Source organism: Nelumbo nucifera, chromosome 5, assembly GCF_055504915.1.
Source record: "Nelumbo nucifera cultivar China Antique chromosome 5, China Antique-T2T, whole genome shotgun sequence".
Classification (NCBI taxonomy): domain Eukaryota; kingdom Viridiplantae; phylum Streptophyta; class Magnoliopsida; order Proteales; family Nelumbonaceae; genus Nelumbo; species Nelumbo nucifera.
Window position 1 is genome coordinate 6,366,901 of NC_142653.1, and position 25,323 is coordinate 6,392,223.

Consider the following 25,323-nt stretch of genomic DNA (forward strand, 5'->3'; position numbering starts at 1 on the left):
CCGGTTAGATTTTTAGAATTTTAGAATCTTGAATCAAGGCAAGGTCGGGTCGGGTCGGGTCGGGTTCTACTGGCAAATATACCAAAGGAACAATGCGATGTAGAGATCAGAGCTGTCCAAAATCCAAAAATGCTGTAAAGCATTAGGCTGACCGCTCGAGTTTCGTCTGCGACTGCGAGGGAGAAAAGGTTCTTCCGTAATTTTGACAAACGGTAGTGCTATTCTTTCGCCCAAGCTTCAATAAATACTGTGAAGGCAAGGCGAGGAGTCGAATATCTCTCTTCTCTCCAATCTCCATGAGGAGGAATGGAGGACCATGACCAAGAGACCAAGAGAGAGAGAAAACATGGAACGGATGCTACCGTGACTGAAGAATAGATTTGGTAAGTAAGAAAAGTGTTTCTCGTCTCTCTGCTATTGTTGTGTGAGGAAAATAGCAGGTAGTAACTTGTCATTCAAAGTGAGAGTGAGAAAGGTGGATAGATAGTTGGAAAAAGAGAAATGGCGAATCAGTTGGAGAACTTAGTTCAGTCGATCAAATCGAAGGTGAGAGCTCTGAAGAAATCGAAGAAGCCCTACATAAAAATGGACAGGAGTTCTAGCGTTAAAGTCGAGATCCGAAGCAGGCAAGCTAGAAAGCTCATTGACAAAACCTTGAGGGTGGCGGATCGTCCGGGAAAGAGAAGTATTTCTTGACGTCTCCTTTCACAGAAAGGCTCTTTCCGTTGAGTTTATTTTCCTTCATCCATCTCTGTGAATATAAACATCTCTTTGTCTTTAGTTTTAATCAAGCGCTTATGTTTTATCACTGTGTTTCCATCCGTAGAACATAACGGATTTGTTTTTTCCAGCCGGATGGCTTGTTTTGCGCTAGGGTTTTAAACCGTCTCGTTGAGCTTAAAAAAGGAGCAAAAAAAAAAAAAACTAATTTGTTATGAAATCGCTATGTAACCGTCAAGTTTGAATCTTACCTCTTTCTGTTATCTTCTGACTTCTGTTCGGTGCGTATGGAGATCGAGGGGTTCTGACGGATTCTACTATAGTTGATTCCCATCGTTTATTTGGCGTGGTTCATTTTTCATTTCATCTCTGGAGATGTTTGGGTTTTCTGTTTTCGTGGAGAGTGCAGATGAAAACTGTTGATGTTGGTTGCACCTTGCACGACACGAATCATGTTTTTAGTGGCTGCGTTGTAGTATTCACAAACGGTAGTGCAGGGGTTCCACGATCACGATGCGTGATGGGTGTGATATTTCTTTCTGTCCTTTGGAGTTCAAAAGTCAAAACTGGACGGCTTAGAATTTTGTGGCCCCACACATCCAGTACGTATCGCGAACCACAGTGCAACTGTTTCCTCTTCACGGTGGCAAGCTGCCTTGTGTGTTCCCTCGACCACCACTAATCTATAGGACTGGAGAGTAGGGCCTACCATTAAACATTTAAACGTTTCCCTCTCAATTAGATAGGTTTCGTATCCAAATGAATCTGAGATCATTCATAAGATATGATAATTTTGACCATCATTTTGTAAATTAACACCATGATTAGCATTCATCATCAAAATACGTGGTCGTCGTTTTGAATTTATAATCGGTAATGGCAATATTTGGAGGAATTGTTTAAGTTCCTGGTCAAAATGGTTGTATACCTTAATTTCTCCCCCATCAGGTTTTCCAGATGGGGACCACAAGTTGGGTGCCGGTCTCGGATGTCCATGAGGGTGATTTAGAATATTTGTTTGAAAAGCACGTGCCAGCTCCAATTCCAACACTGTTTTGAGATCGGGAATGAATAAAAAAAAAAAAAAGAGATCAGGACGCTGAACCGTTTTATGTATGGGTACGTGGGTCAGAGGGAATGGATCTGCTCCTCACACTTGGGCGCTTTACATGTACATCTACTATGCACATTGGAAACAAAAAAAATAAATAATTGAAATAAAAAGATATAATTTTAAAAATAAATAAAAAATATAAAAATTGAAATTTAAGGGTAAAAAGTTGTTTTTTAACAAAAACAATGAACTTCGAGTGACCCGATGTTAGATGTCAGGATGTTATCCAAAATAAAAATAAAAAATCATTCCAATCTAATAATCGAATGCAACTTATGACCTACATAAGTTTCGAGCGACCCGATCAAAGGGGTCAGTGGTTTTCAACTAGTGGCTCTTTGATGAAATCAATGGTTTTTTGAAACAGGTTTTAGAAAAAATGGGCCCAACAAAGCGGCTAGGTGATGGTTTAAATGGTTCAACGGTCCAAGTTAATCATGGGTTGAAAACATTGTTTTGTACATGCAAATTAGCCTTAGGGGAAAATCTATGTTCTAATTTTTTCAATAAGACCTTGCCAATGCGTGAATTGGACAAACTGTCAGTGGGGGATCAAAGAAGTGATTCCTCGCACGAACTACTGTGTTTCTTCTACAATTGATGATCTAATCGATCCCAATCATCCATCACCCTACGGCACCCTCTGGATTGATCAGGTTTAGCCTTTGTATATGTGATTTATGGTACTAGCAATTCAGGCTCAGTTTGAGAAGGGTAAATTATAAATATATAGTGTGTAAAACTTTATATATTTCCAACCTTTGTATTTGCAGTGTACATATTTGTAATTGTACTCTTTCCAAACTGAACATCAAGGAATTTCTCCAATACAATGGCCTATTATAGACACAAGGATAGGGAGCTTTTGCCATAGAAGTTGCCCCATGAACAATTGTCAGAAACATAAGATAATGGACCCCTGTTGGACTCCCGATGAAGTTGCACATAGACGTATAGTTCGATCTATGTGTATATGCATGCATACACATGTATTTATTTTCACTTATCTTCAGCTTTAATTTAAAGTTCAGGGACCTAAGCAACTGAAAAATTGGCTGAAACGATATCTACATCTCCCAATGAGACGTCAGGAAATCCATGTTTCTATTCTTGACGGTGGGTAGCCAGAGATTAATTTTGTACTGTAACAAGCCCAAGCCCTCCAGCTCGTTTAATTGAATTTGCTTAAGCCAAGATCGGACGTGTTGAGTTTGATTTCCAGACGTTTGGACAGTGTTAGTGTTAGGCAGACTCAAAAATATGAGTGCCGGTGGTAAAACGGGCCCAGTTGAATATCAAATAAACCACCAATACATTTCGGGCCCACTTGGAGGTTATAGAATATACGGCTTACAGATCACGGCATGGGGTGGAATCTACTGAAAATTGGGGGTAGGGATCACGTGGTCAGTCCTTTGGCCACAGTGGAACACGGATGACTAACTCACAGGTCACAGGGGACTCTTTCCTTTTCCTATATTCAAGAATTTGAGGTGAAATTAGGATCTACCTGTGTTGGGCCTCAAGCTCTAAGTTCATAGTTATCTTTGGTCAGAATTAATCATGGATGGAGAAATGGGCCCAGGACTTTTCATGAGACTGAGCTTTGGCATTTATTGTTCATTGTTTTCTTTTCTTTTTTTTTTTTTACTCGATAGGATTGTTAAATGGTGAAACATTTAGGTTTTATCGGATAAATACATTTATCTATGTTATTTTATTTCTCAGGTAAGTAAGGTAATGACCGTTTTAGTTATAAAAATCTATTATTGAAAGGGACATTTTTTCTTATTCAAGTGTTGGTAACTTTTTCCCCAGGTGGAAAAGTTATTTATCCATCTAGGAAATGGGTTCACTTACCCATCAACTAAAATTTTCATGGTCTCCATATAAATCTGAAAAAGAACATGTATTTCTTGACTAATGGGAACCTAAATTCCATTGGCCAACTTCCCCCTCTCAAATCCGAAAAAGAACACCCCTTTAAGGGCATAACTAATCACCTTGACATGCCATTGAGCAATTAAAGAATTCAAATTCTTGCTTATCCTTGAAAATTAAACCAATAGACAATTAAAGAACCTTAGGCTATGTTTGATTTGAAGGAAAAGGTAGGAAAAGAAAGGAAAATATAGAAACTCCAAGTTTCCCTACCTTTCCTTTCCTTCAAACCAAACACAGTATAAGCAAGAATCAATTAGAAAAGTCCCATGGCCTTTGCTTTTCTTTCCCTACTTTTTTCCTTCAAACCAAACATATAAGCGAGAGTCAATTAGAAGAGTCCGATACTGTACTGTTCTTCCTTGTCAGATACTCAAGCTCATGTTGCTACGCTGACAGCTCATCTCTGGGGCATCGTTTATTGCCTTAACTTAAAGAAAAACTTTTATAGAGAATATAGCTTTCACCCTTGCTACAAGAGATAAGTGATAATAGATAGATAGACAAAAGAAAGCTAATGCGTGATCTTGAAGACTGTTCATGGTTATCTGTCCATGTTGCCTTGACTCTTTGATTCCTGTGTGATTTTTTTTTTCATAAAACGGAGGGGCTATACAGCTCTGGGGGTACCACGTCCTAAAAACTCAAAGCAATAAATTAACTTTAAAGGTCTTAGAATCATTTCATTCAAAATAGAATCTCGGAATCAGCCCATTCAACACAGAATCTTTATTATCTTTTAGGTAAAATACAAAAATCTCTCCTAAAGTTTAAGTTTTTGATAATCATAAAAATCTCTCCTATAATTTTAACAGAAACCTCTTTTAAACTTTTAAAGAATTTAACAAAAACCTCCCTTCCATCACCGATTCAGACGAAAAACGTTGGACCAATGTATCAAATTCTTTCAAATACCCATTTTGCCATTTTGTTTTCCTGCTTGGCCCCGTTGGCAGTAGCTTCGATGCTTCACTCGAAGAGAAGGATTTATCACAACAAACCCATGATTTACAGGTTAAGCTTCAATTAATAGATACGGATATTCAAATGCTAGAGGCAGACTGACGGAGATGGAGACTGAGCACAAATCGGAGGAAATGTGACTGTTGACTTCGTCTTTGCCTAGGACATCAAGACCGTAAGAGTCGACATGGAAGAGAAGCTTGGATTTGGAACCGTAGACAGAGAAGTCGTCGTCGGCGAGGAAAAGAGATGTCTTGAACACCGTAAGCTAGGTTTCCTCTTGGTAGCAAAAACTCTCTCGAACCAAAATTCCTCTTCTCATGTTTCATTAACAACTACAATCACTGAACCACATGTTTCATTCAAATCTCATATACCCACGAATAATTAACTCAATCTTCTACAGTGGAAAAATAAGAACTAAAGAAGAAAAGATTGAAACCTAGGACTAGGAGTTGCAGATCTTTGACAAACTTCTTTGCCTCTGTCTCTCTCCCCCTCCTATGTTTCAGCCCAAATATCCAAGGCTACTTTACACTTCGTTTGGAACAGACGGAACTGTCCATCAAATTGGGACCAACTCATTTCCATAAAAAATTCCTCCTCATTAGAACTGATTCAACTGACAACTGAGTAGTAAAATCAGTATTCTAGAGAAAATGAGTAAGGGAGCAAACTGATTTTCTCATGCAATTCGATTCGTTACACATGTGGTATATGATCCATTACCTACTTGCTGCTTCGTTTAAAACAAACACCCACATCCATTATCTGGACGATAGAGAAAAAAAGTTGTTGTAAATCTAGGGAAAAAGCTCATCAAGTTCATAAACTCATCATCACATTGATTGGGACAATCCGTTATCTAGGATAAACCAAGTAGAAAAGTGAGAACTTAACTTAATGGAAAAGTGCAAATTCCTTGTTTTCTATTTGCCATTGTTAAAGGTAGAAGTGGAATCCCAAATTTAATTTAATGGAAATTCAAAAGGATGAAAAACAAGGGTTTCAATGGATTTGAAATACTTGCTATGGATGAGGGATGAAATCGATAAAAAACCTCCTTTTTGAGTTTTGAGCAGAATATAAATATTTGTGGATGAGTTTCTGTTTTCAACTTTTTATTTAGGCAGCTTGATCCAAAATTACAGTTCAGACTGTTTACTCTCTACATGGGAATCTAGTTGAAATTCCTCCCATGGGAGAACACACCACCACCCCTTCGCCTTTTTTGTCTGGAAGTGAAAACCATAATACAGCAACAATTACCGACCAACATTGTGACAACCGGAACAATCTATGTTCTATCTTTGTGAGGGAAAAACTTGAATTCGACTAACTAGTATGCAATAAAGGGCCCATGAATCCCAATCGTGTTTATAGTGAGATTTTTTTGTCGATTTTCGTATAAAGGGTATTTTAATAAAATATATGTACATTAATTTATAAAAGGGTAAAATGAGTATTTAAAATAATTTGATGCATCGGTTTAAGGTTTTTGTTAAAGTAAAATTATAAGGGAGGTTTGAACATGGTAAGGGGTTTTTGTATTTTACCCTTACCTTTTTTGATTCTCGTGTGATTATATAAACTTAAAAAAAAAGTCCTAAGTTAACGTAATTTAGTATTAAAACATTGTAGGGGGTTTGTGAACCCGACGTGAATCGAACACGCAACCTTCTGATCTGGAGTCAGACGCGCTACCATTGCGCCACGGATCCAGAGGACTATAATTGTTTTGAAGCTAGCCTTTAATAATCAATACTCGAACCGAAAACAAGGCTATATCGAACCCTCCGGCCTCCACGATGGTCGTGCTTTTTGGATGCACACATGGTTACAGCTGCGAGAGCGAGCCGCCGCGCTTGGGCCGTAAGAGAATTAAGTATACTCGGCCACGTGGACTCTAAGCAACCGATGTGGCAGATGCGAAAAATTTAGCAAATAAAAAGAATCTTGCTGCTGATTTCCCTCATTCATCTGACCCAAGTCCTTAACCGTGGGTTCACGAGTTACGATTCTTCACATATATTGAGTACTTTGAGGAGAGAGTGAGAGAATAAGAGAGATCTGTTTGCGGAGGACTCGTGGTTTTGCGACTGTACGTATGTATTTTTCTTTTTCGTTTTTTGTGAAAGAATTTTTTCTTTTATTAATTTAGGAAAATAAATAAAAACCAAGGTCCAGGCGGAGGCGGGTCTCCGGCCGGGGGTTAGGAAATTCTGTTCTTTGACCCGCTATCCTTTTCGCTCGGTCCTTTTCCTGCTTCCCTCCCAGAATTTACTTCACGCCCTTACGCTGTTCTGCTCTTCTGAAACTCTCTCTCTCTCCTGCTTCCGAGTTTCGAAAACGCTTGGGAGGAAAAATCGCTGAAAGCCTGAAAAACTGTCAGAAAGGAGAGAAAAAAAGGTTTTGCCTCCTGAGAAATGTGAAACTTTATTGAGCAAAACAGAGTCTCCGACAAGGTGAGCTCCTTTACTATTTGGCTTAACTATTTGTACTTTCCAGATTTTACTTTGATGTCCAAAAACGATAAAATTGTTCAGGTTTTTTGCATTGTTCTTATAAGATCTAATCTATGAATGCTATGGATTTAAGGTCGTGTTTAATAGATGAGAACGTAAGCTGAAAAAGAATCCGTGCTTGTGATTTTTTAATTGAAAATTTAGTCATATCTGAAAAGAAAACATTTCGATCTTCGTTCCTCTTCTCTAGTAATTATTATTCTCTCTGTTTGAATTAGTGAAGACTCTCCGGTGTTTTGAAACTTCTTCTGCTTGAAAAGTTGTTTCCTTTTCCCACACAGTGCTCGAGTTTTCTATGAGCTAGGGAGCTTCGTCCGTCAATTCGACTTCTTTTTCTTAAAAGGCATATGACAGAAGGCCTGATTCTGATAGCGATGCTTTTGCCTTTAGCTTAACTTTTCTCAAAAATTAAAAAAAAAAAGGATATTGTGCTTATTTCTGTGGCTTCTGTATTCCTTCTTCTTTAAGGTTCAAGCTTTTTTTCTCTTTAGTTGTGTTTGTGTGGTTCTCATTCACATCTCCTCCGAGAAACTATCGCAAGAGATCCTTCATACATGTATGTGCCTTAGATTGATGACAATTTGATTTGATTCGATTCGATTTTTTCAATAAAAAACATTGCTGTGGGCCTTAACAGACGAAAACATCAGATGATCAAACTACAGGGAAGGTTCTCCAAGAATCTCTTCTCCTTTTCTTGCCTCTTATATGTCATAGATTATTTCTTTCTTGCTTCTTCTTTCTTCATTTATTGTTCTCACTACTACATCATCATCTTCATCTTCTTCTCCTCATTGTTACAAGGTTTAAGATTTTATGATCCATCTGTGATGAAAAGAAATAACTATTAATAAAACGGTGGATCTTGAATCATTATTAGATTATTAACGGGGAGAGCGAGTGTCTTGTGCATAGGGGAGATGTTCTGCTTGAAGTGTCTTGTGCATAGGATGTGGCCAGCGTTTGTGATCCGAACTCTTCAAGCAAGCATCAAACTCCTGTTAAAAGGAGTTGCTTAAAAAGCAAGACGCTGCAGTCACCGTTCGATTATCTAATCCTTTTTTTTTTCTGGATAGATGATTGTCTATCTAATTCATTTAAGATTCCCTTTTCCTCTTCCTAAAGTAAATAAATATATAATTGATTACTACTACTGTTTTAGTGTATAGAAAGAGAGAGAGTGGTATTTATCAAAACGAGAGAGAGAGAGAGAGAGAGTGGTGGACTAATATCGAGTGTGTTGATTCTGGAATTGCAGGCAGCATGGAGATCATTGTATATAAGCCATATTTAGATCCTGAGTTCGAATCACTCATTGAAAGAGTCCATCCGCCCAGGTACGAAACTATGAATTATTAAACAGTTCATCAGCCCAGCCGGTTGCTTCTTGTTTCTTCTGTATCTCTCTGCACCTATACTTAAGAGTCTAGACACGACACTCGTCGCTGTGCTGGTGGTGGCACGATAACTGGAAATTATACCGATGATGGAGAATATACGATACATGGTTCTTTTCCCTAGGAATTTGGTTTAGACGACGTTTGGTAGCGCTCTGCTGGTATTCCCGGGGCGATAAGATGTTGCTTTTCTTCTCCTGTTATCAGAGTACCAGAAACCTTCCTTTTGAAACGTTACCAAACGCAACCTTTACTTGTTCTTCTTTGATTTGATTTCTTCTTATATTTATTCAATTATTTGTTTTTATCTGGTCCGTCTCTGTAGGGTTTGCATCGACAACGACGCATGTGGAGACTGCACTCTTGTAAAGGTAAATGATCTTCCAAGTTCGTCTTCCCCCCTCCCCTCCTCGATGCTTATGTCATTTGATAAAGAGGACGTACTTCTCATACAGTCTTCGTCGAAATGGGATAGGAAGACAGACAGTAATTTCCTCCGAAGAATCTTTGCAACTTTTAAGCATTTAGTAGTAGTATTATTATTATCTACTTCAAAAATTCAAATTGAAAAAAAAAAACAGAAAAGAATAACGATTATATGCGCAATCATTCTCATGAATAATAATAATAATAATAATAATAATAAATAATAATATAATTAGACTATTAGAGTATCTTTTTACATGCCTTGATCAACAACTCCTCAAGCTTATTTATCCCAACTTAAGGCAAGTATGCCAAAAACTAGGGAAAAGTGAACCAAATCCTGCTCTTTTTATTGTTCTAGTTGGATTAGCAAAATCTTCTTTTTGTTAGTGTGTAGAAGAAGACTCCGACACAAAGATAACATTGGTGACTGGGCTCCACTTGTCACTCTGTCTTTTCTTTTCTTCTTTCTCTGTACAATGGAATTTGTTGCTAACTGGGGGGAGGAGAGAGATTGTGTTTTAATTGATGAAAGAATAAAGCACTGGATGAACTTAATTAATGGGCTTAAATGAGCAGGTTGATAGCGCGAACAAGCACGGGATTTTATTGGAGATGGTCCAAGTTCTGACGGACCTCGACCTCGTCATCTCCAAATCTTACATCTCGTCCGACGGCGGGTGGTTCATGGACGGCAAGTTTCTTCTTCATCATCCTCCTCTTTCACTTTTAAGAACCTTTTTCACTTAATTCATCAATCATTTGTTAATTAACAATAAAATAATGATTAATTAATCGGATACCATTAAGATCCTCAAGTGGTGATAGGCAGTTTGTTGGTGGTTCTTACATGTCCAAGAATGATTTATACATGTGATTATTTAGTTGAATTGGTTATAGCTGACATCTCTGTATTCTGTTACTATAAATAAGTCATTCGAATGCAATAATAGATGCTTTTCTTTATTGCTCATTCTGATTTTATAGAAAGTGCTCATTATTCTATTTCTTTTGTGCGGTTGCTGTGTTGTGTGCAGTGTTCCATGTGACAGACCAGCTTGGGAACAAAATAACCGACGAAAGCCTCATCCATTACATACAACAGGTCTGCTTTTCTTTCATCCTTTTTCTTTATCCTCTTCCTTTCCACGTCCTTGTTTTTTCTTCCTTAATTAAAAAAATAAATTTATCTCCTTTCAGAACCCAGAAGCCCATACTTCTCTTACCCAACAATTGAATATTTGAATAGATGATGAATCTAACATACATTAGAATGTCTTCCACTTTCATTTGATAGTCGTTTTAGTTTCCTTTCAATTACTTACTACTGTTGGATTCACGTCATCGTCATGGTCGTGCAGTCACTAGGTTCAGGAAGGAGAGGAGGAGGAAACGCAAAAGAGGTGCAGACATGCTTGGGCAAGGTGGTGGGTCCAAGACACGTGTCTACGCAATACACCGCTTTGGAGATCACTGGGACCGATAGACCGGGCCTCTTATCAGAGATATCAGCAGTGCTGACAGAGCTTGGGTGCCACGTGGTGTCTGCTGCTGCTTGGACGCACAACACCCGCTCTGCTTGCATCATCTACGTGGAGGACGCATCTAGGGGAGGCGGACCCATCACGGATCCGGATCGTCTGACCAAAGTGGAGGAGCAGCTGGAAAACGTCGTCAGCGCCCACCACGGAAACGGAAGCGGGGAGCGGAAGAGGGTCAGGTTGTCTGTGCCGTCAGCCAGCCGAACCCACACTGAGAGGCGGTTGCACCAGTTGATGTTTGCTGACAGGGACTACGAAGAATGTGGCACTGGTGATTATACTACCGAAAGTGGTGACGGCGACGTCGACCGTAAAATGGCGTTAGAGTTGGATGGGGAGGGAAGTTGGACAGGGAGGACAGAAGTGTCGATAGAGAGCTGTAACGAGAAAGGGTACTCGGTGGTGAGAGTGAGGAGCAGGGACCGGCCGAAGCTGCTGTTCGACACGGTGTGTACGTTAACCGATATGCAATACGTCGTCTTCCATGCCGCTGTTAGCTCCAACCATTCCGTCGCTGTACAGGTATCCTTATTTTCCCTTAATTTTTTTAAATGTCATCATCATGTTGCTGGAATTCTGGTCAATTCCTATCTCCTCTCCTTGCTGGATGTACGGCCTCTCTGACCTCAATCTAGCCGTGGCCAACCCAGAGTTCCAGTCTTCCAGACTTTCTGTCCATATCATGGTGAACGTCTTTAATTCATCATATGTTTTCCACTAGAACCAAAATGGGACACCTTTCTTTAAGTAGGGTATAAGAATTGAGGTATTCACTAAGCTAGGCAACATGGGATGGGCGGATGGGGTAGGTAGCTACGAGCAAGGGAGGTACCCGTTGTTGGGCAATAAGAGTTTCTATTTATATACTTCTGATGGCCGTGATGGTGGTGTAGCTCCAAACCCGTAAAATACCAGGCTGAGGGTACAGGCCCAAAACAAATATCTATTTATTAGTTTTTCAAGTAATAGTAAAGTTCTTTCAATTTTTAATTTTAAAAAATATAAGTTGCCCATCTAAAAACTGGCTTATTTTATCATATGTATAGGTCCTTGTGTTCGAGATATTTTCCATATCGTTACCAAAAAAGAAATAATAAAAGAAATTCCATAAACCAAGCCTGAGGAAAGGAATCATTGATAATGCCATGGTTCACTGTATTGTTTCCTGCGTGTCGCATGGAGCCAACAAGCACACATGGTTTCCTACAATAATATTTTTTATCCAACTTGTAGACAAGTAGGATAGCTTAAAAGCCTAGATCAGATTAAATGAGTATAACAAAATGTTTAGATATGTAATTTGACATGGAAATCTGTGTTCACCCTAAGTTAGAGCATTCAATTTCATTTAACGAAACATTGGATGGGGGAAAAACCCACCTGCACTCATAAATGTAGTTATAGGATTTTGGTGCGTCCTCTGCCTTGGATGCCCTTTCTGTGATGTTGTAAAACCCTACCTGGTTCAACCTAGGCACAGAATAAGTTAGTTTCTTAAGTTAAATTATTCAAACACATTCATGATTATATATATAGCAAATTGGAAAACTAGGAACCGCCTTATATGACAACTCGACGGTGTACCGTGTACATCAGTACATGCTCACAATGGTAATGGTTAGATTAATGATTCATCTTGCATATCCAGGAGTATTACATACGCCACATGGACGGATGCACATTGGATACGGAGACTGAGAGATGCCGAGTCACCCAGTGTTTAATTGCTGCCATTGAGCGACGAGTCTCTCATGTATGCCCAGTAAGTTTGCCCCTTCCCTTGTACACATTATGTATGTTACAAGTAACTTATGCTTTACCTCTTTTTTGGCATCCACCGTCCTGCAGGGATTAAGACTGGACGTATGCACTCGAAATAGAGTGGGATTACTCTCCCACATAACACGAGTGTTCAGGGAGTATGGGCTTTCAGTGTCGAGGGCAGAGATTGGTACTCGCGGCGAGACGGCAACTGGATCATTCTACGTAATTGATTTATCGGGGAATGATGTCGATTCCAAGACAGTGGAGTTGGTGAGGAAAGAGATCGGGGGAACGGTCCTGGAGGTAAACAAGTCCTCAGGTTGGCCTGCTCCCACCTCATGCAGCAATGGCTCTGTGGAATACAGGTCAAGATTCTCATTGGGTAGCTTGCTGTGGGCTCAGCTGGAGCGTCTCTCAAGCAACTTTGGATCTATAAGATCATGAGTGAGGAATGCGCATTGCTTACTAATGTGAAAAATCTAAATGATGCTGAATCACTCTGTAAATATTAGTCCTCCTTGCTCTAGTATTTACTTAAAAAGTTTAAACTCATGTAGGGTGCTATTCTTACTTAGTATTACTGCAATTTCTATCTGTGTGTAAAATAAACAACCATCGTTGTTTTATGACGGTGCATGAATTCTTGTTTTGCAGAGTGAAGGTTCTTCCGTTCTTATTTTGTGAAGTCTATCCCTTGCACACTTGGGGAGCGTTCTTTTTTTTTTTATTTTTATTTTGGGAGGGGGAAATCCATTTGGATATTCATCTCCTAGGTGAATAAATAATATGGTTTTTAAAAACGATTCGGAGACCGAACCGGTCAGGGTCCAGTTATTGGGTTGAACGGTTGTCCCATTCTGAAAAAAAAATTAAAAAATAAAAAATAGTCAAAACTATTCGAACAGTTAACAATCCAAGTCAGCAGTTTGCTGACCAAAATCAATGATTTTGGGCAAATTTTCGATTTTGGGGAAAATCGAAGCTGGTCACCTAACTGGTTTTCAATTTTTCTGATCTGATCATCTGGTCCGATCCGGTTTTAAAAACCATGATAAATAAGGCCCCGTTTGACATCAATTCTAGAGATTCTCATTCTCAGAATCCTTTCAAAAAAGAATGAATTCTGAGAATTTTCCTCTAGAGAATCGTCAGAAGTATTTGACACAATCATCTAATTCCTGTTTCTTATAAACAGAATCGCCTTTGGCAGCAACCAATTTCTTGGAATCGATTCTCTAATATGATTGGTAGACAAAACCAAGTCAATTTGGTGTTAGATTTCTAGTCTTCCGCAAGTAACCAACAAGTGCTCTAATTGGTTATTGCATAGATGGGACAGGTGTTGTGTTGCACGTTGATTGTGTGCCTACTTGGTGTATCCATTACAACAATGTACACGAATCCACAATCCTATTATAAATAAAAAAAGGAATACCATCAATTTTTACAGTCATTCCTCCATTCCACGCCCGAGCTTTGCCAATTGGCTACCTGATTTGCTTCACTGAAGAGATCAAGATTATTTAAACTAAACTGGTCGAGTCAACTGATTTGTAAATAATCAATAAATGATTCAGTTTGGTAGTAGCATTGAGGGGTGGCTTTAGCATATCTTCATGTGTATTCTGTGTACTATCTGCTTGTATACCATTCATATAGATTAAATAATCAGTAAATGATTCAGTTTCTCCATGCCACTTAGACGAGTCAGTCTAGCATGCTTGAATTTTTTCCAATCATTTTTCAGTCTGTTGTGTTTTGTGGTGGCATGACTCAAATGAATTGTGGCCGACTTGGCCAAATTTCAGGCCATGCTAAGACAAGCTCTTTGGAGTTACGGGCAATGACCTACTGCTTCTATGAAGTTTTTCTGTTCAAACAATTTACAAGAAATTAGACATTCCTTCTGTTTAATGATGATCAGATGGTGGTGACTGTGTATATTTGTTATAAAATCAGCAATTGTTCTTCTGTATAGCTGCCAATTTAAATGCTTATTCTTGATTTGTATTGTAGTTGTTTGGTATCACAACCACAATAGACCCCAGCTATATCATCTCAATGATACATTCTGTTTGTACCAAAAGGTACACCATCGATTCCACAGTACCAAATGATAGGGCTATGGTAATGCATGAACAAGAAAGTGCATTTCCATAAGATTGAAAACATCGGATGCAAAACACCATTAACAAAGAAGAAAAAGAACCAAAAGTCGAAAGCCAGTGGCTGAAATTGCAATATGGTTTTTTCAGCAGTGGAGAAAACATTCAAACCGTATGGTACAAGAGAATAAAATGATTGAAAGAGAAAAAAAAATCAAAATAATACAATAGATTTTCAGCGAGAGATAAAGTATTTACCTGCATATTTTGAGGTTGAGAGCTGTCGAACCAGAACAAAGAAGCTCCTTGACGCCTGGTAAAACCTCAAAACACAGGCAAATACATTGATGTTTGAAGTAGGAAAAAAAACAATGAGATTTTTGGAGAACCAGAGCAATGGTATTATTGAACGATGGGATTTACTTGAGAAACTCTGGGTTGTAGACAGCTTTGGAGAAGCAGAGTGTCGTTGGAGAACCGTTGGAGCTTGAAGTTGGAGAAGAATACGATTATGTGTCCATCTCGTGGATAGACCGTTCCTGTCCATGCCACCGGATGAACATGCCGTTCAGTTGGGCGTGGATGGGACCAGTCCATTGGCTCTGTCAACATTCCAAAATATCGGCAATGGGTATTTATCGTGGAAGGGCTCTGTCCACAGTTTATTTTTTATATTGTGTTTCACATTCACAATCAAAACCCTGCATTTTACCGTTAACCTCTCCACCACCGAAGCGCTCCTCCAGGTTTTCTCCGTCCTTTCCTTTTCCTTCGTTTCTATTGTTGATATTGATTTTGGGGTGCTACTCCCTCTTTTTCCACCACCGTTTCTTTTTCTTTCCAGTTCATCTTCTCTTGCGATTCTTCTCCCAAACACCCCCACCGAAATACAACTTCGAGTCTTCAAGTTTTAAAACCTTTTCATCCAGAGGCATAACCAATAACACCTTTCCAATTCCAAAAGTCGGAGTCAAATCCTTTGAAGAGAACTCTTATTCAAAGGACAATCCTCTATGAATCACCAGTTTTGGATCCCCCCTCTAGCGGAACTACAATATAAAGATTTGTGATATGGATCACTAGGCATCATCCATCACATTAGTAGAGAAGCTTCATGTTATGAAAGCATAGTCAAAGAATAACTGCAATTTTCATGTTGTCCATACATTCTATGGATAGATGTTTTTCTTTGAAAAGAGAAAAAAATGATGTGCATTATGAATGAAGTCAGGGAAGGCTAAGAGAAACCTGGATTTTAGAAGTGAGAAAAAGATTTGATAGATCTTGTGTTTTGTCCTAAGATTGTGCTGAATGGAGGAAACCACTTAGGTGAGATCCAACATGAGCTGTGGTAGACAAGGTAAGGAATTTCCGTTCGAAGAGAAATTTTAATTCTTCAAAATGAGAAGTTTCATAAAAAAATCTGAGATGGAAGAGAAACAATAGGGAAAATGAAATGCTTTCTAAAACTTAAAAATTTGTTAACATATGCAAATTAATTACTTAAAAACTAACACCAAACAACAATCAAGGTAAATAGAAGATAAAAATAATAATTTTTATTTTTTAAATTATTTTATTACTATTTTTGTTGAAATTAATATTTTTAATTAATATTCAATTGCCAAAGCCTTTATTTCAATTTATTTATCATATACATTATAAAAATTAGACATTTATGATCGACTATGTAGATTACTTTATAAATTGTATATGTGACACATAGAATCAAAAAGTGTGGCGTGGACTAATCCATATCACACCTACAAAACGGGGTGTGGAGCGGTCTAGTCCACACAATCTATCTACAGCTCAAAATAGTTGTGAACTGTAGTGTGGTGTGGTGTGCATTGGTTCCTGCCACTAGGTGTGGTGTGGACCGGTCCACACCACCCAATTTCTCATCCACACTACAGAATGCCCCCTTAACTTACTGTGGTGAGAATTACGATTATGAGAAGTTTATTTGCCTAAGGAACCGGTTTCTCATCTAGTTTCAAATGAGAAGCACTTCATATTCGTATCCAAAAAATGTTTCTCATCTTAAGAATCCAAAGAATCATTAAAAATGATTTGTAGAGTGATGGCAAACATAGCCTAACTTTTCCACATAGGGAAAAATTGCCAACACTTGAATGAGAAAAAAAATGTCCCTTTTAATAATGTATTTTTATGACTAAAATAATCATTGTGTTATTTACCTAAGAAATAAAAGAGCATGGATAAATGCACTTATTAAAGTATACTTAGGTAATTAAATTTATATGGATAAATAACTTCCTGAAAATAAACGGGCCCTGGGCCAAAATGTTGCTGTTTTGTTAGATCGGCAGGAATTGGATGCTTACGAAAACGAGAGGCTCGAGCAAGGACTTTTTCCTAGCACTCCGCCTTTACAATCCAACAAAGCATCGGCGTTTAAAACCCCCTTCCAATACATGTAAACTGCCCTGACTAAAAATTGAACAGCACGGTTAGGAGGTAATTATAATAATGAGAATTTATAAGCGCCAGTATCATCATCTAAGCTTTGTTCCAAATACGAGGTTGACTACATTAATCCTGCTTTGCCATGCTTTTCTACTGTCTGCCATATCCATTCTTGAATTACAAGCCTTTTGATCAATTCTTACTACCTCAATCCAAACCCATGTCCTATTTTATCTGCCACTGATTCTTCTAGGCCCTTAACTTGTAAAATCACCTTTTCAACCATGATTCACTAGTCAGAAGGAATGATGGATGAAAAATTATTACGCATTTAAACATGCCTTTTGTTTTACTAGAGACTAGAGACCATCAGTCTACCAGGATCGAGTTGCCTTGGTTGTCATGATCATAGCTTGCTTAAAAAGTCATATCTCTCTCTCTCCCTCTCTCAACACGAGGAAGATGGACTCATGGACATGCCATATTCAAAACAAAACCAATTTAAGGGAGACGATATGTACAAACGCCAGTTGAAACACCTTAATTTGGATTTTGGAGGAGGAACCATTTGGAGCATGGACGTGGAGATGGCACGCGTCACATTTACTAGAGCATCAGGAAGATATACATTCATACTACATCGATTTTATCAACACTCAGCCAGTCACTAGAATCCTTGCTCTCTGGATTATTACCACGCACTTGCTGAAGTCCTATGCTCTCTTTATCAAGGGATCGACAATCCTGAGCTGATTCGGTTGAGCTTCTGCCCAGCTGGACCCAGCCTGTGGAATCTTTTGTTGATGAATCTGAAGCATATGCAACTGTTTTGGATTTTACAGGAAAAATTCCATCATCATCTTCCTCAAGATCACTAAATGATACATCCTCTTCGTTTCCTAGTGGAATGAAGGTAGCATTAAAGCTACCTATTTCTGAGTTCGCTAACCAGTCATCTCCATCCTCTTCAGATTTCTGATCCAAGGCTTTCGAAGATGGACCAATCCATATAGTCTTGGTTGCTGGCCTTTCATCAACAACAGATTTATCAATTATCTGCATCTCAGCAGCACTTACAACTGGATGCTTTTCAGTCTCGAAATCAGTTGAAGCATAAAGAGTATTATTATATGATGCAGATGAACCACATTCATGTGGTGAATTAATGACCTCTCTTTTATATGATATGCCCCATCCTGACCATTCTGGTTCTGACCTTGTTCTGCTCTGTAATTCCTGCATCCACATACTTCTGGCCTCCACAATCTAACATTGCACGAAAGACAGATTAGAAATATTTATTGACGCTTCAAGCACACATTCAAACCAAATATGCAATAACAAAAACTTGACAAGTTTGCAAGTATGAATTTCCTGGATGCAAATAAAATTCAAAATAATCAACAATTTAGTCTTAGTAATTCTGATAACATCTCCAACTCAATGAGTAGGAGAATGGGTAAACGTTAAAGACTTCAGCAGAGGGCTTATCTGAAGATCCTTCTAATTTATTTACTTTGGATTTTAGAAAGGAAATTGACCATATGTTGTATTGTCCTGCCTAATTGTCTTGCTCAACTTTCATTTTCGATGGAATTTAGGTGCCTTTTTTTGTAAATATTTTCTTTCGTCAGTAAGCAGATGCTCACTTGCTCATCCACTTAGAAATGTTTTCGAAGCTCATAATTTCATCATTCCCTAAGGGCAAGAGCTCTACCTTCTCTATTGTGGTGCAACAACTGCAGAGGTCCTCCACGCTCCACCTCCCCTTTCATTAGCTGATAACTATCTAGAATAATCCTCTACTTCCAGCATCTGTAAATCCAATGAGTACATCAATCTCAACCCAGCAGTAAAGCCAATATCTCCATCATGATAGCAGTCCTATGACCTAACAGTCTGGAGTAATCCTGGAGCATCTTAACATTCCACCCATCACCATTCTTCGTCCAACTCATTACTACATAGGCATCCCCTTCAATCTGAATCCTCTCATAAATCATCAAAATTAGAAGCCTTGATCCCTGAATCAGTGATAGAACCTCAGGCCTTAGTGCCTTACTTGATCTCTGGATCACACTGAACCAGAAGATGCCAATATCAATGTTCAATAGTTGCCTCTGAAAATGGTGTTAATTCTTAGATGGACCTGGATTGTTGGAAAACAGCCCTAAAAACTAAATGGCATTGTCTTTAGGAAGCATCCAAATGAACTATTCCCTCTTTCTTTTCTTTTCTTTTTTTTGATAAGCTAATAATTAAATCCATGATCAATCCTATAAAGATTTCAAAAAACTTCAAGTCTGCAACCAATGAATTATTTAAATGGTGGCCAGCTCAGTTGCTGCCAAGGAAGGTTCTTTGTTTATTCACATATTTATTTTTATTTACCGCCCATATATCTTTTGTCAACAGACACATGCATTCATCATCCCAACTTTAAGAAGACAATCAGCTGAAATATGGAAACCCAAAATGAAATACTGAACTTAAATATACAAAACGGAAGATAAAGCTATCACCGACAAGTTGAATCACTTCAATAAAGATTGCAGCCCAATCAAGATCTCTCTTCTTCAGGCCTCTCATTTTTCTCATCCAATAAGGAAACTGCACACCAACAAGGACTATGAGATCATCCTTCATTAAATGAAAGGATCCAACTTGCACCCTTTCCTAGTTTCTTCCTTTCTAGAGCTTTCAACTTACACCCTTGACCTAGTTAATCACAAACAAGGACTAATTAAAACTACATCCTTTCTTAGTTTCTTCCATTTTAGAGCATTCAACTTACACTCTTGACCTAGCTAATCAACTATGCATTTAAGATCCTTAGCAACTTGTTCACTGGCTAGGCATTTAGGACACCTACAGGATTTAAGTATTTTTTCAGCAAAACAATCACCTGGAAGGATAATTTATTTTTTTATTTTTAAAAAATCATAAACTAATTCATAACTATCCACTATAAAAGATGAAACAAAAGGATGGAATTTGAGAATCTAAGGAGACAAGAGATGAGAAAATGATTAAAATAATGGCATTAATTTTCATTTACTTTGACGGGAAAATTGAAATGCAAGTTTATGAGGAAAATAAAATATTGTACAAATAATAGATAGTTAATGTACTATTTACTTAAAGAGCATAATGTTGAGAATCAGTAGTATAATTACTGATTTGGGTGAGCAAAATTGTTTTTGAGAAATAAGGATGCAACAAACTGCCTTATGCCACTTTATTTTTATAAACAAATTATAAATATTGCAAAGTCATTAAAAAAAAAAAACAGCACCTACTAGTCTTCACTTGCCTGAATCTTCTGACCTATTTCTCTTTAATACTAGGTTTCCACTTAAGGTACATGTACACTTGAAATGGGTGTGAGACCTTTGAGAACATGTAGAGTGGGGACACCAAAACCTAAACAACATTTGGCAGAATGCTCCTTTCTGTTGAATCCATAATATTTCTTTATCGAATCCATAATATTTGACTAAAAAACATTTGAACTCTTAAATATAATTTATTAATCCATTCATGTAGCCGACCGCAAATAGCAGGGATTGAGGCTGAACTCAGTTTTGAATTATAAATCCATAGTGTTTGATATTTTGTGTAACTAATTATACTAATAGTTTATTATCATTTAAATTGATTTATGTTTCTCCATTTAAGTGTTTTTTTTTTCCAGCTGAAGTTCAACCAAGCATTGTCCCAACCATATGGAGTTGGCAATATGATAGGAGTGCAACTCAGATTTCCAATTTAAAGAATTTGCACTGCATTGGGCTGGGCTTTCAGGCCATGCCCCTTCAAATTTTAACAAAATTCCAAGCCAGCCCAAGCTACACTCCTACTATATGAATCCAGTTCCACCATTTGTTCAGTGCCATATCCACTGTTCACTATTCCATTATTAATAGAAAACAAGGAAACATAATACTAGAAAATGAAAACAAGAAGTAAAGTATACCCAAGTGTTGAAATCCTATTTTATTGGGTTAGCCAAATCTAACACCTAGTGCATGTATCAAATTCAAAAACTCGTGTGTTGTGTCCTTGTCCATGTAACATGGGTTTCCACTAGCTCAACCATTTCTTATGTCATCCTTCCTATCCTTGCCAATTATCTATTTCAATGTCCTCATCTCATCTATGATTTTTGCATGAACATCATCAACATCATCTAAGCCTTATCCTAACTATATGGGTCAGCTACATGAATCCTGTTTCGCCATTCTGTTCTACTTAATGCCATATCTATTGTTTAATTATGAGTGCTTAAAATTTTTCTTACTACCTTAACCCATGGCCTTTTTGGTCTGCCTCCTAGCCCTTCTAGCCTTTTCAACATGTAACTGATCAATTTTTCTAATGGGTTCTATAGGTGGTCTCCCATGCATGTGACCGAGCCATCTAAGTTTATTTTCTCTCATTGTACCTATTGGAGCTACTCCTAGGTTCCATCAAATAACTTCATTTCTGATCTATCCTTTCTAGTATTTCAGCTCATCCATCTCAGCAAATGCATTTTTTCCACAATGATTTTTCTATGAACATGTAGTCTTATTCGTTGTCCAGGTCCAGCATTATGTTCCATAGCGCTTGGCCATTTCTTTTTGTAACAATAAATTAACAATGTGAAAATCAGTTGAACAGATATTGTTTTAATCAACTATAAAATTGTAATTGTATATTTTTCTTTTACTTGCCTCATATTTATTAATAGGAGCATATGATAAACTGGCAAATTGGATGACTGTAATAAGATATTTTCATTTGGTTTTCTCATCACATTTAATGTCCCAGAAATTACTGGGTGCATCCGTAAGATTCTATAGTCAGTAACATTATATTTTATTTCTTTTATATTTCAGCAACATAGTAGGTCAGAGAACAGAGATTAATTATAAAATATCAGTTTTGCCTCTGACTATATATTTTCAAATTGACAAAACTAACCTCTTCTGTGCACACAAAATACAGTTTTACCATCTCAATGTATTTTATTTTATTTTTCTTGAGCCTTTTTTCAAATTTTCAATCACAGCTTGACTTTTATGGTAGAAAAAAATTGTCCCTTCAAGAAATATAGAATGAGGTTACCTTTGTCCATATAATGTATAAGAAGGTGCTGAAATGGACCTTCGAAAAATTTTAAATGATGTGTGGATACTTTCTGTCACTAAAACTATGGATTAATGGCAGCTAGAATAAGTAACTCAACCCCAAACTATGAGGGTTGAGTAAGTTAATAGGTAAGCCTTAGGGGAGGTGTTTGTATTTGACCAAAATCTCAGGGAGTAACTTACCTTTTTTTTAACAGCCATGGTTCAATCAGAATCCTAAAGCAACAATAAGGGTGATCTTGTATCTATTAGTGATTAAGTGCAGACGATGAAACTCTTCAAATCATAATCCTAAGCATATGCAAGATCTCAGAAAGGCATCGCAACAACATGACTTCTATCTTAGTAGGGAAGCAAAGAGCTTATTCTAACTTCTAAATTAGCAAATTAAGAAACTTCTACAGTTCTACTGCATGGCACAAATCAATAAATCAATAAGAATACCTTCCTAAAGAAATAGGAGCCTACCTCAAGAACATAAGCAAGGGCATAAAGACACATCTATTAACAAATGTGCTTACAGACTTGAGTATAGGCCTTCTTGTAAATGAGCTATATGTTAATGAGGCACTACGTAGAAAACCAGGCCAAGTACCTGAGGTGTGGACAAAAGCTCGGCATCATGTTTGTTGAGCCTGGAATGGAGAAGAACAAAATAAATCATCCAAAAACATCCCTCACTCATATGGCCTGGGCAAAGCTCAATCCTGAGAGCTGCTAGCCTTGGAGCAAGTCTTTCAATAGCCAAAGCATGCTCTAGTTGCGCATCAGACATGTCAAAATCTGAAAAAAAAAAAAAAACGTTAATATAAACGACAATATCAACAAGAATGCGAAGAAAGAACACAGTACTGAAGAAACAGAAGTACAAACTTGCAAATGTTTAATTGCGAGATACCACTGTTGGAGATACAGAGTTAATTTAACTTTAAAGTATAGGTAAACGGTTTGAATTTAGTGCCGTTTTCTTTGTTTTTGCTTTTCTCCATTCCCTTTTCTAAAGATAACTTTAACTACAAAATGCAGACTCCATTAGCCACCTAGTAATCAAGTACCAGTACATCCTTCCAGACCAAAAGGAAATCAGGAACAGAAGAATTGATTAGCTACCTTAGGTTAAAGAAAATACTACCTTTTCATCATTACACGAGTTGTGAACTTGCAAAGAGTGCAAAAGTGCAGGCAAATGATTTCCGTGTAAATATGTGGATTCAAAGTTCAATCTCTCTCTCTCTCTCTGTATATATATAATAGCAATCCTTCATTGATCAATAAGAAAACATGAACTATCTCATGAATGAGATTCAATCTCAGAAATCCACATACCGTCCAAATCTTCTTCGTCGACCAGAGGGAAATCCAACCACGTCTCCGGATGCATTGCGATATTCTTTGCGAATGCGAGTACCTCGTCAGTTATACCAACCGCGCCTCCTATAGAATTCTTCTCCATAGATTCTCCATCAGTTCCAAAAGGTGGAAGAAAGGTAGAAGCGATCTTTGAAATCTCGGAAACTGCTCTTGTATTGGATAGCTTGGAGAACCCGGACTTAACTTTCCCTCCAATCTCAGCAAAATCGCTACGAATTCCTGCAATTCGCGCTGGATCAGAGTCATCACAGTTGAGGGATCGATCCGATGATTCCGAACGATTCCAATCGGAGATAAAGGGATCAGTGGAAGAGATTCGTCTGGGAAGGGGAGGCGGAGGAGGAGGGCTAGGGGCTGAGGATTGGGAAGAAGAGGAAGAAGGAGCAAGAAACGAGGCGACGCCCCATAGCTGACGAGTTAGGGTTTTGGTAATCTCGGTGAGATCTTCTTTGACGCCTCTTCCCTGATTCTCCGATGACTCGATCTGGTGGTGTTGCAGTTGCTCCACGACTTTCGGTGATTGTCCCTTTTTTCTATCATTGTTGGTAACCTTTGCCTTATCTTCATCGTCGTCCTCGTCGACTTTCAGCGAGTTCACCAAAGACCTTGCCAACCATGACATTTCGATTTCAATCCACGGATACACACATACACAGACAGACAGAGAGAGCGCGCATAGAGAAAGGGAGAGAAAAGATAAATCTATCAGAAGAAATTCAGAAGGTAGTTCGAGTTGCAGCGTTGCCAACTTTTTTTATTTTTAAAATTTTCCTACGTATTACGCCCATATGGTTACAGAAAGGAAGTAATTTTCTGTGTAACACATCACATCAACAGAGACATGGTCATCTCCCCAGAATTCTCCACGTGGCGAATCAAACGAACGATATCCACTACGGTCCATCCTCTCCGTCTCGTTCAGTACTGGAATTGGTAGCATTCGCTTGGCGCTTGGCAGTTGGCACCGTCATTGGGTGCCAGCATAATTAGCGGTGTTTCTGTTTGGCGTGATGTTACCTACGGATGTCAATGGGTCGGGTATGAACCGACTCATGCAGCTCCATGTAGCTGAGTAAAATTGATAATTATGTAACAAAAAAAAAAGAGTAAAATAGGCAATAGAAAATTGAGGGGGTGTTAATTGAATTGTTTTTTTTTTCTTGTTTTTTTGGGCAGTGTTGAATTGCTTTTCGTGTGTTTTAAAAACAAACCATTGAAACAAAAATATGAAAAACATCCTCTTGTTATAAATAAGTTTTTATTATAAAATTAAAATAAAAATATATTCTTGATTTTTTATTTGAAAAACTTTTTTTTTTTTACCTTAAGGGTAAAAGATAAAAATCTCCCTTGAGGTTTCTGACAATCATAAAACCTCCCCTAGGGTTTCAGTTTAATAAAAAACTCTCCTATAACTTATAAAAAAACTCTTGTTACCACCCTTTGGTCATTATTTCATTAGTGGAGAGACTTGGGATTTATTATATTGCCATTATTAGTTGTTAGGGCATCTTTCTACATAATTCAAAATGTGAAATTTGCATTCACTCTAATTGGCAAATTTGCAAAGTAAAATTATTTTACTGTTTTCAAGTTGAAGCAAGGAACTTTTTTTTATTAAAAGTTAAAAGTTCTTTTGAGGTATTTTAATCAATCTTCATGTGAATTGATAGGCATAAAGGTAGAGTTGGTATTTTAAAAAACTATGCATTAAGCTAATATTTTGTTTATGATAATGATGGAAGGGAGGTAACTGCAGTTTTTTTTTCAAAATAATAAGGGGATTTTTATTAAAATGAAACCTTGAGGAAGATTTTTATTAAAATGAAACTTTAAGGGAGATTTTTATGATTGTCATAAACCTCAATGGAGTTTTTTTCTTATATTTTACCCT

General features: G+C 37.7%; 3 protein-coding genes and 1 non-coding gene across 16 annotated transcripts; 2 read left to right on the plus strand and 2 right to left on the minus strand.

Annotated features, from left to right (window-relative positions):
- Nucleotides 1-163: 163 nt before the first annotated feature.
- On the plus strand, nucleotides 164-983 carry LOC104608898 (uncharacterized). Its single transcript, XM_010275027.3, has one exon. The coding sequence runs from the start codon at nucleotides 502-504 to the stop codon at nucleotides 694-696; it is 195 nt and encodes a 64-aa protein (XP_010273329.1). The 5' UTR covers nucleotides 164-501; the 3' UTR covers nucleotides 697-983.
- A 5,404-nt stretch (nucleotides 984-6,387) lies between these two features.
- TRNAW-CCA (transfer RNA tryptophan (anticodon CCA)) lies at nucleotides 6,388-6,459 on the minus strand. Its single transcript has one exon. It is a non-coding gene; the product is annotated as a tRNA-Trp (tRNA).
- A 257-nt stretch (nucleotides 6,460-6,716) lies between these two features.
- ACR1 (ACT domain repeat 1) lies at nucleotides 6,717-13,076 on the plus strand. Of its 13 annotated transcripts, none has more exons than XM_010274964.3 (9): nucleotides 6,801-6,839; nucleotides 7,016-7,203; nucleotides 8,522-8,600; nucleotides 8,986-9,031; nucleotides 9,666-9,780; nucleotides 10,124-10,191; nucleotides 10,448-11,149; nucleotides 12,276-12,389; nucleotides 12,476-13,076. In XM_010274964.3, the coding sequence occupies exons 3-9, from the start codon at nucleotides 8,527-8,529 to the stop codon at nucleotides 12,833-12,835; spliced, it is 1,479 nt and encodes a 492-aa protein (XP_010273266.1). In that variant the 5' UTR covers nucleotides 6,801-6,839; nucleotides 7,016-7,203; nucleotides 8,522-8,526; the 3' UTR covers nucleotides 12,836-13,076. The 13 variants fall into 13 exon arrangements, with proteins under 13 accessions (XP_088744637.1, XP_010273298.1, XP_010273266.1 ...); XM_010274972.3 differs by having other exon boundaries at nucleotides 6,805-6,843; XM_088888511.1 differs by having other exon boundaries at nucleotides 6,717-7,203.
- A 4,366-nt stretch (nucleotides 13,077-17,442) lies between these two features.
- LOC104608842 (uncharacterized) lies at nucleotides 17,443-24,187 on the minus strand. Its single transcript, XM_010274948.3, has 3 exons — nucleotides 23,385-24,187; nucleotides 22,654-22,841; nucleotides 17,443-18,192 (listed from the first exon to the last, which is right to left on the minus strand). The coding sequence occupies exons 1-3, from the start codon at nucleotides 24,049-24,051 to the stop codon at nucleotides 17,557-17,559; spliced, it is 1,491 nt and encodes a 496-aa protein (XP_010273250.1). The 5' UTR covers nucleotides 24,052-24,187; the 3' UTR covers nucleotides 17,443-17,556.
- Between the last annotated feature and the right edge of the window lie 1,136 nt (nucleotides 24,188-25,323).

Coding starts and splice junctions, on each gene's coding strand:
- LOC104608898 (XM_010275027.3), top strand. CDS start 502: ATGGCGAATCAGTTGGAGAACTTAGTTCAGTCGATCAAATCGAAGGTG.
- ACR1 (XM_088888511.1), top strand. CDS start 8,527: ATGGAGATCATTGTATATAAGCCATATTTAGATCCTGAGTTCGAATCA. Junction 8,601..8,985: donor GAAAGAGTCCATCCGCCCAG/GTACGAAACTAT, acceptor CCGTCTCTGTAG/GGTTTGCATCGACAACGACG. Junction 9,781..10,123: donor CGGCGGGTGGTTCATGGACG/GCAAGTTTCTTC, acceptor TGTTGTGTGCAG/TGTTCCATGTGACAGACCAG.
- LOC104608842 (XM_010274948.3), bottom strand. CDS start 24,051: ATGTCATGGTTGGCAAGGTCTTTGGTGAACTCGCTGAAAGTCGACGAG. Junction 22,842..23,384: donor CGACGAAGAAGATTTGGACG/GTATGTGGATTT, acceptor TTTTTTTTTCAG/ATTTTGACATGTCTGATGCG. Junction 18,193..22,653: donor AGCTTTTGTCCACACCTCAG/GTACTTGGCCTG, acceptor GTGCAATGTTAG/ATTGTGGAGGCCAGAAGTAT.